Source organism: Pseudochaenichthys georgianus, chromosome 8, assembly GCF_902827115.2.
Source record: "Pseudochaenichthys georgianus chromosome 8, fPseGeo1.2, whole genome shotgun sequence".
NCBI lineage: Eukaryota > Metazoa > Chordata > Actinopteri > Perciformes > Channichthyidae > Pseudochaenichthys > Pseudochaenichthys georgianus.
The window spans coordinates 7,206,891-7,221,723 of record NC_047510.2 but is presented as its reverse complement, the minus strand read 5'-3'; the positions used below and the strand labels follow the sequence as shown (position 1 = coordinate 7,221,723).

General features: G+C 41.0%; 1 protein-coding gene across 3 annotated transcripts in view; it reads left to right on the top strand.

The window, feature by feature from the left end:
* Window positions 1–14,833, top strand: part of LOC117450645 (glutamine-rich protein 2-like) — a 40,408-nt gene that overhangs the window by 19,079 nt on the left and 6,496 nt on the right. For all 3 annotated transcript variants that reach the window (XM_034088516.2, XM_071203944.1, XM_071203945.1), the window contains 6 exons: window positions 948–1,016; window positions 2,752–2,919; window positions 3,000–3,118; window positions 3,590–3,655; window positions 3,770–3,871; window positions 6,547–6,723. In XM_034088516.2, coding sequence (XP_033944407.2) covers window positions 948–1,016; window positions 2,752–2,919; window positions 3,000–3,118; window positions 3,590–3,655; window positions 3,770–3,871; window positions 6,547–6,723 — 701 coding nt within the window. The remainder of the gene's footprint in view (window positions 1–947; window positions 1,017–2,751; window positions 2,920–2,999; window positions 3,119–3,589; window positions 3,656–3,769; window positions 3,872–6,546; window positions 6,724–14,833) is intronic.

The window sequence follows — 14,833 nt, the reverse complement described above, 5'->3', positions numbered from 1 at the left end:
CATAACAATTCAACAATTCAACCTGGAACCTCTCATACAATAATACAATACAAAGTGTGTGTGTGTGTGTGTGCGCGCGTGCGTGCGTGCGCGCGCGCGCGTGATGGATCGTTGGAGCTATGTGCAACTCAAGGCTGCCTGGACGCTGCAATCATGTTGCGCGCACTATCCGTGCTGAGTGTGCTGACTGTTCGTACAATGTCCCACTGTCTGGCTTCCTGCATAAAGTCAAGTGCTCGGCGCAGTTGTTGGCGAAATGTCGCTCCTCTGTTTTCATTGAAACAGCTCCTTATATCCGTTAGCGCAGCTAGCTAGCACCAGATGCTAACAACAACAATACGTAAGGTGTGCATGTTCAAATGACAAATGTAGTTGGTGATCCCTGGTCTACAAGCTGATGCTGTCAGCATCAGCTTGTCGAATGTATTTTAAACTCGAAAATACTCTGAAACTACGGGGCGGCCGAGGACAAAAAAATACACATGCGTTAATCGCGTCAAAATAATTAGTGGCGTTATTTTTTTTTGCGTTAACGCGTTATTAATGCGTTAACTTGACAGCCCTACTTTCAAGATAATTAATAGACACACTTCGATTACTAGGTTTTGTTTAAATAATGGTATCGATACTGAAAATGTGCAACAACTCTACATATTGCATTATTTATCTATTGACTTATTACAGACGATAAAATCAAGTTAAATGCTATTACACAGGAATCTGTTAAATATCAAAAGAAAAAATATTAACAGAAATGGTTGACTATTATTTTGGCCTTTCACCTTTAAAAACAAAACGATCTAATTATTTGCATTCTCCTGCAGAGGTTATATTTGCTAGTAATATACAGAAGAATCCAAAAATAAGCCTAATTGATTAAATAAGAGTAGGTTTTTTGCTTTCCTTATGTTGATTATTGCTGAGTATAACTGTTGTTGTTTCCACAGGAGCTGTACAAGACGACGGAGGAGCTGCAGGAGAAGAAGGCCGACAAGCAGATGGTGGAGAGTGAAATCGTAAGTGGGTTCATTTTTACCACTAAAACATAAATACTGTGGATACAGGCAGGTCTGTACTAGGGATGGGAATTTGAAATCAAATGTATATTTGAATATTCGACCCCCCAAAAAACGTTTATAACATTTTTTTTTGTTTTTACCCAATTTTTTTTCAATAATTTGTGGAAATAAATACATACATGTTCAAATAAGTGTAGAAACCAAGTCGAATTTGTCAAATGTATTGAACTGGTGATCACAGTTTGACAGCTATAGGCTTTAATGTGTGGAGGCGATTCACAATCAGGCCAGCTGTAGAGAAGACCCTCTCAGCTGGAACTGAGGTTGCAGGTATAGCAAGGTATAGCATGTGTATATATAAGTTTAATTTGGCATAGTTTGACCTCTACACCACACTCACTAACCTGGTCGAAATATTTCCACACATTACTCCTTTTTGACGCCATGTCTGTTGTGTAGGACTCTTCTTAGAGGGTAAATAATTACCGGACTATGACTGGTAAAATATGTTGAATACCGGCAAAACTAAATCTCTCCTGTCAAAATGTTTATGTACATTGCCGCCACACACGGTTGCCAAGCAGCGCTTATTGTTGTTTAGGCTGGCCACTCATGTGTCGCGAGTGTTGACAGGGGGCGGAGGAGCACGCTCATGAACTGTTAGCGCCGGAACCTCGCAACGGCTGCGGAGCGCATTTGGGCATAGGATGAGGTTTGAGTCTACGTGATCTGCGTGTAGGGAGGGGCAGCAGCCATATCATTGGCTAGAACTAGCTAGACCTGATTGATTTGGACATAAACGCAGGTGAAGTATAACCGGATGCGAGAGAGAGAGATCAGCAGCTGCAGCTCTGCCCGCTGTGAGGGACCGGTGAGCGGAGCAAAACACACCTATAGACCTAACACATTTAGCTATGGCACTGCCGTATACATTGAATTGTTCAATTTGATAATATGTAATCAACTTAGGCATCACTCCCAAAAAAAAAAAATGTTATAAAAATATTCATAACTCATATTCGAATACCTGAATAATTTCGAATATTCGATTAATCGTTCCCAGTCTGTACTAAGTGCACTATGTGCTGAGAGGAGAGAGGATCAACATATGTATCAACCTATATATACAGTCTATGGTATCAACATACAAATAAATAAATTACATTAAATAAAGAGAACGTTTTTTTTATTTTCAAATAAATACATTTATTATTATTTTTAAATAGAAACATATACAATGAATACAATGGAATGACTTTTTTTTAGCGTCTCTGTATTTCGAGGTTTGTCTTTGTATTTTCTTTTTTATTTGTACTATAATTACCATAATTGTTCGCACTTATTATGCTTTTTCAGATTTTTTTAACTGAATTTGTAATTCATATTATTGAATTCAAGAAAACATTTGCTTTATGAAATTCTTTGTTTGAGAATTCTGCATGTACTTTTCATTGGTACACGCGTATGCGTAATGTTATTTTATTTGAAGTCATCCACACATGAAAAATGGTGGTGAATAAAGTACTTTTGTTGTTGCTGTAGAAAAAGCTTTTGCATCTGCTATATTAATAAATGTAGGTGTAAAATGTAATCTGCACAATAAGCTTCAATCTGCTGTGGTAAAATATTTATTGAATCACAAACACATTTTCTTTGAGTTATTCAGATGGGGACATCCTGTTGTCTTAAGACCCTGTTTGTCCTGAACCTCCTCTGGTTGTCTCCAAACCAGAAAAAGGCATCTAAATGTGGTCCGGACGGCAAAGTGAGCCGCCTGCAGTTTGACTCAGTGACGGAGCAGCTGAACGCCATGTTCCAGGAGCTGCTGAACAAGGTGACAGGCCAGGAGCAGGACTGGCACAAAGTCATCGAAAGACTCTCCTCCGAGATGGAGTGTAAGGTAAACATCTGACGCTGTAATACACATGAGGGATCTGTGACTCTATGCGAGGTGGTGTTTCACTCCTCACCTTTCTGCAGTTGAACAGGATCGAGCTGAACTCTGTGAAGAAGCAGCTGGAGGATCGCTGGAGGAGCATCCAGGAGAAGCTGCAGGGTCAGGGAACTCCAGAGCAGGAGGACGCTGCTGGTATCAGAAAGTAAGCGCTGACATCACTCTTTTTTTAGATTGTGTTTGCACCTGCTAGTGTAAAAGAACAACACTAGAAAGGTATCGCAATACCCTGCAGGTAAAAGAGTATACAATACACATTTTGTTAGTACCAAACAACTGAAAATAGTTCTTGTTTCATAGTGCATCTTGGAGACGCACGGCCTTTTATAAAAGTTAAACTAGCTATTTTTTTTATCCTCTGTGGGAATTTGCTTCCATAATCATTGATGCCGTGTATGTCCAGGGCTTTTATTGTGAAAGGTCACAATGATTGTGAGGCTGTAATTCACTTTCATTCTGTAAAATTGAAAGTTGGTTGGCAATATGTGTTATTAATATAATGCCATCTTTTAAGTAGTCTTTCTGCCATATCCAATTAGACATACTCATAGGTGTTGCAAAATGTGTAAATCAACAAGAAATGTCAATGCCAGCTGTCTTTGTGTTTTCGTTCCAGACAACTGGTGGACAGATTTCACTGCCTCTCCTGTGACCGGCCTGTGGTCATGCACAACTCCGGACAGTGAGTCACTATTGATTTCACACTATTAGTATTTATATAATGAGATTCAGATGCTGGATATGTATCCTTAGTTATATAAACTTGTCTGCTCTTGTATGTTTGTGACAACAACAGACACATGGTGAAGCTGTCGTCTACTGCTGGATTCCCCTCTCACAAGTCCATCAGGCCGTTCACTGTGTATGCTCTGGAGCAGTTCAGACAGCACTACAGGAGGTGAGCTCCCCTGCGGTGTCCTTTGTTTCCCAGCAGGGGGCACCAGGGTCTGATAGTAACTCACTCAATCACAAAGAACCATAAACAAAGTGGTGGAGGAAATACTCAGCTCCTTGACTTCGATACAAAGAAATAGAAATACATCTTATATTCTTAATAAACCATTATATAAAGTTAAAATCCTGAATAAAATATGTTACGTAGAAATACTGAAGTATTATCAGCAGATTGTACTTAAAGAGCAACTTGCAGGTTAGACACACAAGTGAATAAATGTGTAGGAAAATGAAGTATACACTACAGTGACATCTGGTGTCGTTTTTGTAAGACATTTTTACCTCCGCATAAAAAAGCCTCCCCACGTGACCTCCCGCGTGTGACGTAACATGGGGGAGAGCGGCCGGTCTAACGTATGAATAAACATGGATCACAATGCTAGTTTTAGACACAGAAGAGGTTGAACATATATATATTCGAATGCATATGATTATAATTATGAGCCTGCTATGCGTCCAAGAGACCAGGAGCAGCCAAGGATTAGAGGAAATAACGGCCATCGGAGAGAAATGGAGCTGTGGTGTGAGGAGAACCAGTGGAGAACAGGGCAGCTGTCTTGGTGAGTGACCCGGCGTTAGCTACAGTTAATGTTAGCTAACGTCGGTCTCATCACAACATTGTAAAGATAGCTATCATATATCAGGCTATAACTAAAGTAGCATTGATACTATAGTAACGTTACTGGCAGGACTGTTGATACTGACCCATAACAGAAACTAATGCGCAAGTATCAGCCGTATCTCGCGTTACCTAATGCAACTCCACACTATGTGGAGGGGAGAGAGAGGAGCGAAGGGGGGAGAGAGAGAGAGGAGCGAAGGGGGGAGAGCGATGTAATACGGTTTCCTGATAAACGTTTTGTTTGATAGGCCTCAGCTGTGGAGAGTATGTGCTGCAGGAAGGTGGATGCACCTCGCAGGAACGACCACGCTCGGTCCTTTTCCTGTTAGGGAAACTGTGGACTCGATGTCCTGACACTAACCATGATTACAAATGGTGAAATGCAATGTACAATTACCGAAAAAATAGCAGCTCACTAAATCACAACCGCTCAAACCAACTACAAACTACTACCGCAGATTGGGCAGAGAAGGAGTCGGAGAAAGTTGCCCCCCCATGTGACGTAATATGACGCGTTTGACGTTAAAAAAAAAGCAGTTTTTAGTAGCAGAGCTCAAAACGGCTCCTTTCCCTCTGAATTCCTGCCCTTATAGGCGCGTTCACACCGCAGTACTTTTCCCACTTTAGGTCCGATATAGTTCCGAAATGTTGCGTTCACACCAAAAAGAGCCGGAACTAAAATTAGTTAATGAGAACCTTTTCACCCCCTTTTCAGTCCCTGCTAGAGAGCAGGGACTTTCGTGGGAAAAAAGGTTCCTATGTCTGATTGGCTGGGCGAATTGCAAACCACGCCCCGTAAAACTCCCAAAAAGTTTTGTGAAGCCGCCATTTTATTATCCTCGCATTAGCATTATTAGCATTAGCATTAGCCCAGCGCAGAAACGCAGAGAGACTAACTTATGGCAACACAAAATAAAACATGGGAGCGGTGGAGATGAGGAGGTGTCGGCGTTCTGGCGATTTACTCGGAAGGCTTCAGTAGAAGCTGCTGGGAGTCCCAGCAGCTTCTACTGAAGCCAGTCCCCAACTCCGGGGACTTCCGGCCGGGGACTTTGGGCGGCAGTATACGCCGTGAAGTAGTTTGCGGCCTGCCAGTAAGCCCAAAGCAGAAGAAGAAGAAGTAGTGACGTCAGCGGCTTCATTTGCCTAATCCTCCCCCAGGGACTTATTCCGGTGTGAACGCGATCTGTACTTAGTTCATGAGAACTAAAGAGTTCTCATGAACTAAGTTCTCATGAACCTTTGTGGGAAAAGTACTGCGGTGTGAACGCGCCTATTCTTGTAAAAATTATCAAATCCTGCATTAACTTTTTTAATTGTAATTTTCAGACAAGGTTAAGCATAAATATATTTAAAAAAAAACCTGCAAGTTGCTCTTTAAGTATCAAAAGTGAATGTACTCATTATGCACAATGTCGGTTTTTTACTATTATACAATATCATTCTGTTTCAGCACCAACAAATACATGTCGAATCACTTTTATGTTCATCCAAATATTAAGAACATTGTCATTACTTTTAATTATTATTATTAGTACTGTACTGCATCATATCCGCATCAATAAGGTGTTTTTATATGTATAAAGTAGCTAGTAACCATGTGTTAAATACATCTAGTGGAGTCAAAGGTATGATAAGTACCTCCAAAAAGAACTGCATAAAATGAAAATTGCCATATGCACAATAGCTACAGTGCAGTAATGAAAATCCCAGGATCCTCCAACAATGCAGTATACCATTTATTTTACATTAAAATAAATAGTGCAAAAGACATCATGATAAAAGATAGGTGCGGGAATAAGAAAAACATACACATATAAAATATAATACTATAAACAGAATGTAAAAAATATACTGCACACATTCATTCTTTTAATTCTCAGAACATTAGCATCAAAGTATCTGATCCATCAATACAGTACATTTCATTTAGCTGAAGCTTTTATCCAAAGCGATGTAGAATAAGAGCGGGTTGTAATCTGGTCTTGCCGTCACAGAATGAAACCAGGGAGCAACCGCTACAGCTTTGATGGAGTTACTGCTAGCTGGAAGAGGGAGCAGCTGCAGAAGAGCCACGATGTGATGTGCAGGCAGATAGAGAGGGATCAGAGGACAATGAAGAACTGCAACACTGCGGGGGACAACCTGAACCAGAACCAGCCGGGAATACTGCAGTGAGTCAGGGACAGGGGAGAGGAGGACAGAAAGAGAGGAGAGAGTTAATGAGGAAGAAGAGAGGAGGTGAGAAAGAGAGGGTGGGAAGCAGGACAGAGAAGGGGAGGTGAGGACAAGAGAAGAAATGAAAGAAAAGGTGAGAAGAAGACAAGCGATATAAAAAGGGTTAGGAGAAGGAGAGGTGTCTTGAGGACATAAGACAGGGACATTTAATTAGTTTAATTTACTGTACATTAAATTGACAGTTCACCCCAAAGTAAAACAAAAATCTTTTCCTATCAATCTATACATTGTTTTGGTAGAAAGGCCTTCTCTCCCTTTTTAATGGAACTAGATTCCAATTGTGCGGTGCTCAAAGCGTCAACAAAACATATACAACTCAACAGCAACACATGCACACCTTAACTTGTAACTTTCCTTTGGGAAATTAGGCTTAAGACAAATGTACACTTAATTTCAAATAAGATCAATAGGAAGATGTTTTACCGCTGTTTTACATTCCTGCAGGGTTCCCACGGTACCTGGAAAACATGGAATTAATTTTTTCATTTTCCAGGTATGGAGAAGTCATGGAAACTGATCAAAAGTGAACATTTACATGGAAATAGAAACAGTTGTCCTGGAAATTGTTATTGGATGAGGTGTAAAATAGTAATAAAATGAAACTATTGAGCACAGAATTAAGATGAGTTTATAAAAACACTTTACTTGTGAACAGCTTTTACTGTAGATAGAAATGGATGATCCCATGTTGTCGAGCATGCTCTTGGCATCCTATATTGGATGTTGGTATTTGATGCAGGCAACTTGGTGATATGGACTTTAAAAGTATAGTTTCGGATTGGTGGACTTCAGGAATAATAACGTTACTCGCGATCTCAATAGAAGGGTGAAATACATGCATTTCCAAGCCAACACGGGAGCCTTGACATCTACAGTGAAACTTCTTATGCAAGTTTATCCTCAAATGTAAGTAGCTGTGTTTAACTGTGGTAAACTTGGGTTTATCAACGTTGGTTAGTAAGCAGTGCAATCTTGCTAACTAGCTAGCAGTTTGAGTTTGTTTTGAATTTGGATTTGTTAATGATGGTTAGCAAGCACATGGAGTGCAATCTTGCTAGCCAACATTCAGTTTGCTAACTAACTAGCTAGTGTTGGCTAGCTTGCATTGCTAGCTAACTACCAATACATTTTCACATTAGGCTGTGACTAGGGATGTCCCGATCACCTTTTTTTTGCTCCCGATCCGATTCCAATCATTTGATTTTGACAATCTGCCGATACCGATTTTTCCCGATCCGATCTTTATGCAATGCATTAAGAGAAAAAAAAGGTAACAGATAACGGCTGGTCATCCAACGCGATGAATTCAGCTATCTTGGCTGTTATTGTGTTGGCCTTTTCACTGTTCTGGGGCAGTTTCTCTTTCCTTTTGAAAGTCTCTGAAAGTGTCGGTTGTTTCAGTGCCGTTACCTGAGTGGCCGCTGTGTACTCGCCGTGTTGTTGTTGGTGTTTGTTTCTCAGGTAGCGTATTAGATTGGTCGTGTTGAACGTAGCTCTGTTCTTTCCACCACGCGGAACCTCCTTCTTGCAAACATTGCATCTGGCTGTTACACTGCCTTCGCTTTCAATTTTCTAATACTTCCAAACTCCTGACATTTTCTCTGTCCCGACTCCCGAGTCACCAGCTGAACGTAGCCTCTCGTTAGCTTACTGCTACTATTAGACACTGCGCCCACTCTGTTGCCAGATTTCAGAGGAATAAGCAACCAGGTCTATGAAAACAAGCCCAAAGAAAGCAACACATACATGATGTGTAATTTTAAACCAAAACTCAGTCCTCAGGATGACTTTAAGACGTGAACATGGTCATTTTTGTTTTGTAACATTAAATAATAATAAAAACAAATTATATATATAAAAAAAAAAAAAATCCCGATCCCCGATTTTTTTTCTCCCGATCCCCGATTTTTTGAAAATCACGTGATCGGCTCCGATCCCCGATCACATGATCGGATCGGGACATCTCTAGCTGTGACATTACTTCTATACTAGTTGACATGAATAGTCTAGTCTTGATACATTTTGTAACATTCATTCTTATATCTACTATTTTGTGATTTTTCGTTTTTTTCTTAAAAAAAATTATACTAGTAAATAGGAACATTTGGGGTGAGACATTTTTGAAAATGCATTGATCATGCCTAGACTGATTCTATACATCTATACTGTTAAGCTAAGCTTACTAGTGGGGTTGCTGTACTGAGGAACCACAGGGGAACCAGCCTTATGTTTTCCCTTTTAGGTTCATTAGTAAGACTCATAATCTCAAATGTGTGATGCATTACGGGAGTGAGTGACAATGACACGCGGCAGATTCAAGTCACATTGGAAAGATGACTCTCAATACAAGGACTGGATTGGAGAGGTACCAGGAGGAGATGTCCACAAGGCTTATTGCAAGTTTGCCGCAAGTCATTTGACATCAGCAATATGGGGGTCGCTTCCCTCAAGAGCCATTCAAAAGGACAAACCCACACCAAGTTAGCTAGACAGCTAAATAATGAAAGAAGAATGACAGATTTCTTGACTACAAAAACAGGAGAGGGAAGAAGCGGCCCAACAAGCCAGGATATCGAAAGTGACAGTCAGATGCCCAGTACCAGCAGTGAACAGCCTACGGAAAAAGGCTCTGGAGCTCAGGGGAAAACTTTTTTTTCAAGCCAAGCTGTATTTGAAGCAGAGATTCGCTGGGTCATGAAGATGGTCAGGTCACACTTCACAAGCTTCAGGGGCCTATAGATCATCACTTAATATGGTACCTGGAAAATCAGGAGGTAGCATGGAAAAAAATGTCACGTCAAGCGTGGGAACCCTGTCCTGCAATTAATATGGAAATGTTTATTTTTTATCGTATTTCTGGTTATAAATGGTTTTATAGTAAACCACATTTTTTATTTTCCCCTGCTGCTGCAATTACATTACATTACGTTTAGCTGACGCTTTTATCCAAAGCGACTTACAGTAAGTACATTCGAACGGGAAGATACAACCTTGAAGAAAACAGAATCATATAAGTACATCAGGTTTCATAGAGCCAAGCATTTCAAGTGCTACTCAACTGGCTTTAGATAAGCCAGTCCTTTATTAGTATATAAGTGCTCTGTTAGCAGTTCTTTGTTAGTAATTCTATCGCTCGAAGTGGAGTCGAAAGAGAAGAGTTTTCAGTCTGGAAGGTGTGTAAGCGATCTGCTGTCCTGATGTCAATGGGGAGCTCATTCCACCATTTTGGAGCCAGGATAGCAAACCCACGTGTTTTTGCTGATGGGAACTTGGGTCCCCCTCGCAGCGAGGGTGCAGCGAGTCCTTTGGCTGATGCAGAGCGAAGTGCACGCGGTGGGGCAGGGGTCGGCAACCCCTGGCACGCGTGCCACCATTGGCACGCGGCACCGTGACCAGTGGCACACTAGGAATAAGTGTGCAAAATATATAAATTGTATTTTGGGATCCTGAACGAGACCGCCGCCAGAGCGCGTCTCCCCGTTACCTGCAGAAGGAAGCCATGCACGCAGCGCAGCCCCGCTCTCTTTATCTCCAGGCGACTTTCTGCCGCTTTCCTCCGTGGTGCTGATCGTTTCACCAGAGAGGAAAGCACTTCACTAACTGCAGTACCCATAAGGAGCTGTGCAAATGCCGCAGTGTGTGCGTGGCTGTGTCTTTAGTTGAAAAACCAGTGGCGATCTGCTCATCTCTCATTGAAATAATATGCTACAAAGGGGCGGACTGGCCATCTGTGTGTTGCACTTTCCTGTCGGCTCCCAGACCGTAGTCGAGGAAACAGGGGGGTGACTCTCTTCGTCTCCCAGGGCAGAAGCAACAAGCTTCAGGTTCAATAACCCACTTTAGCTTAATGACTGGAGAGAGGCGAGCTCTTCTTGGGAGGCCGTTGCATTTATTTAGTTGTTCTTCTGTTTCACAAAATACATCACAGACCTCAGTTTTTCTGCTGCCTCGTTTCACTTCAACACATGCTAGCTCACTCTCGCTCTACCATCAACACATGCACAAGCCACACCCCTCTCTCGCTCTCTCTTAAAGGGACAGCGATCTCATCTCACTCAACATGACCCTAATATCATAACATGTGTGTTCTGGAGAATCACAGAACGGACGATCGTCCTTATTATTATGCCGTTTAAACCAATTATTTAAATGTATTTGTTAAATTCGGCATCATGTAAGTTGCGCTGACAGGTCCACTCACTGCTTCCCCGCAGCGAGGCTCCCCCCGCCCTCCTGTTGATAGTTCACGAGCGTCGGCACGCTGATAACAATTTTTTTTTTTAATGGCACTTCATATAAAAAACGTTGCCAACCCCTGCAGTGGGGTGTACAGTTTAACCACACTGAAACAATTTATACTTTGGACTAACTTAAAAAATTTCGCTAATTTGTTACAGCTAATTTTTTTCAGCTAATTTTTTTAGTTTATTCCAACTTGATTTTTCAACCTAAAAAAATTAAGTTGAGTTAAGTGAAAAATATTGCTTCTGTCTAAGATATATATTTACATTCACACAAAGTAATAAGATGATTCATTCTGAAGACCACACAACATGTATTACTTTGTTATAACTTCATTTTTCCTTTTGGACTAACCTCATATTTATATTAGATCTAAGTAGAGTTTTTAAGTTTGTGAAAAAAAAAAAAAAAAAAACTTCATTTTGTTGCAGGCAATATTTTTTAATATAGCTTAAAATATGTTATTTTATTACAAAGCAAACACTTTAATGTACATCAATATAATACTGTGTTTTGTTTACTGTAAACAAATTACATTTGACTTATAACACTTTGTTTAGCTCAGTTCACATAAAGACAGGAATATTCTCTTCAAAAGACCTTAACATTTATTGGGATGTCTTTAAAATATGCATCACCTATTCTGTTTTATAAAATACAATATTTGTTTAATTAAAAATAAATACATCAATAAATTAATACAATTAATTGAGTAAATTATGCAACCAATTTGCACTTATGTAAAAAATAAATAAAAGTAAATCAAGATCTCTTTGACTTGTTTAAAAAAACTCTCCTGTAGCCTTAACCAAATACATCACAAATGTACATATGAACATGTTAAACTAGCTTGCATATCTCTCCTCTAAAATGTAAATATGTAATGCGTTTAAACCTGGCTGCCTTTTAATTAAAGAATGTATGCATGACATCTTGTTTTTCTTTACATTTTTAAACACTTCAACAATATTTTCTTCAGCTCTTAATTACAACTTCAGATAAACATGTATTAGCCATTAAGAAGGGTTTAAGTAGCATTACCAGAATCTGTAAAGTCACATTCTGTTTCAACTTCAAATGAAACATACAGAGGCTAAAGCAATTAAGCAACGGAAAATGCAGTTCAATCCCTAGCATTGCAATCTTTGTCGGTATCGTCTGATTGAGCAGACCCTGCTTCTTCACAGACGGTAAAGATGTATTCTTGGACACCATCATCAGGTATTGGGATGACCTTGATAGTTGTCAAATCTTCAAGGTCAGCAGTGGATGTCAGGTTGACTAGTGCATCTCCAATGTCTCTGTCTTGATATTGCATTCTAAAACGTCCATCGAAGCTTGAAAAGTTGAACTTTTCTCAACTTTTGAAGCGAGCAACGGAGGCAAAGTGAAGCGACGGAAGCACAATGCAGTTCGGCAAAGCGTGACGTCAAAGTGAATGGGAAGCTGCGTTGAAGCTTCAACCAGGGTTCAAGTTATAAACTGAGCTCTATGGGGTTTTTAAACAACAACAACAACACGCACACACAAACTTAAATATGAAAAGGTTCAACTATGCACACACATCATCTTGGCTCGTGCAGCACGCTCACAGGCATAGATTGTGCAACCTTGGAAGTGCAGTGCAGGCATATTGTCATTCAAGAGATGCGTAGTTCTTTTGGAAAACATGTTTTGAGTTTAGCCTATTCACCTCGTTAGCATAAATAATACTCATTACATTGACACATGCATTATTTTTGATAAAAATAATGGTTGTTGGTAATGTATTAGCGACCCACACAGATGTATGATTTCACTGCGTCCGTTGGCTCCCACATAACTCGAACCCTGGCTTCAACGCACGCTGCCGTGTGGACGGGCCGTAAGTCTCCATTTTGGATTTTTCAATCCTTTTTAAAATGTACATGAAAACTACTTACAGTTCATTTTGGAACTTACCAAATCAGCATACATTGTGACCTTCAGTGGAAACAGCAAACCTGTAAACACAAAGGAAATAAATAAATAAACAAGGTGTATTTAAACAATCTTAACCCAGCATAAATCACACACCCTCAAAGCATGGTCAACAAGACGGGCAGCGTGTTACAAGGAGATTCGGGTTGTTTCCCCCTCCCCACTGTTCATAGTCCCCTCTCCGGAGCGGCGTGGTCCGAGTGCGGGTTGCTGCAGAGCAGAGATACACCTTCAGCCACATAACTATAGCGGTCCCGGAGCTTTAATAACGGCTCTCCAAAAGTATCTCTAACGCTGGCTGGGGTCTGGCTGTTAGTGTATTTAATATGCTGCGGGGTTTTTTTATGAGCGGAGCACGCATTGAAAATGACCTGGTTTAACATCTTAAAAACTAGCTAGCACGTAGCTAAACTTGCATAAGGTATTTTATATGGGGCTATATAGCCCCATATAAAATACCTTAAGTGAAACCAATATAACATTTGCTATTTAAACTTTTCACTAGTCAAACCGACACAACGAAAAATCGCCACTTGCATGATAAATGTATGAAAGTTATCTGGTTAAGCCATCCTTAAAAAATGGTTACACCTGGTTAAACGTTGCTAGCTAACACATTTTTGTGTGTTTGGGTCAGAAACTCTCACAGACAGTGGGTAGCGGTGTAATGGCGGCTGCAGCAAGTCACCTTGCTTTGTACGTCACGTGGTCATGTGACATGCTTTGAAGTGAAAATAACGATTTAGGTTGAATATTGTTTTTAAGTTATTTCAGGGGGGGGTGTGTTTTGCTTTTGGGCAAACGAAAAAAATTATGTCAAAAACGGAAACCATGATTCTTAATTAGACCAATTAAAAAATGTACTTTGATTAAATGACACAGTCGTTGCACTTTTTTCAGTGCATGTCCTGGATGTAGGAAGGGCCAGATCCATTCACAGCATGGTACGCAAGTACCATTGTTTTGAAGTGGATTCTAGCAGTTACTGGAAGCCAGTGAAGTGAGCGGAGGAGCGGGGTGGTGTGGGAAAATGTTGGAAGGTTGAAGACCAGATGAGCTGCAGAGGTCGGATGGCACATGCAGGTAGACCAGCCAGGAGGGAGTTGCAGTAGTCTAGGCGTGAGATGACGAGAGCCTGGACCAGAACCTGCGTTGCTTTCTGGGTCAGCTGGGGACGTATCCTCCTGATGTTGTAAAGCGTGTATCTGCAGCAGCGGATTGTAGCAGCGATGTTTGCAGTGAAGGACAGTTTGTTATCTAGGATCACGCCCAGATTCCTTGCAGTCTGAGTCGGGAAAACAACAGAGGGGCCAATGTTGATTGTTAGGTCAAGAGTGGGACAATCTTTTACCGGAAGGATAAGCAGTTCAGTCTTGTCAAGGTTGAGCTTGAGGTGATGAGCAGACATCCACTGAGAGATGTCAGCTAGACAAGCAGAGATGTGTGCGACGACCTGGGTCTCTGAGCGGGGAAAGGACAGAATTAGTTGGGTGTCATCAGCGTAGCAGTGGTATGAAAAACCATGCGGGCTAATGACTGATCCGAGCGAGTTTGTGTACAAGGAGAAGAGGAGGGGACCAAGAACAGAGCCCTGAGGGACCCCTGTAGTTAATTGACAAGGGTCGGACTCGGACCCTCTCCAAGTTACCCTGTAGGTACGGTCTTTGAGGTATGAGGTGAGGAGGGAAAGTGCAGAGCCTGAAATTTCTGTGGAGTGACCTGCCTTGAAACCAGACTGGTGCGGATCCAGAAGGTTGTTCTGATGGAGATAACAGTTGTTTAAAGACAGCGCGTTCAAGTGTTTTAGACAGGAACGGGAGGAGAGAGACAGGCCTGTAGTTTATA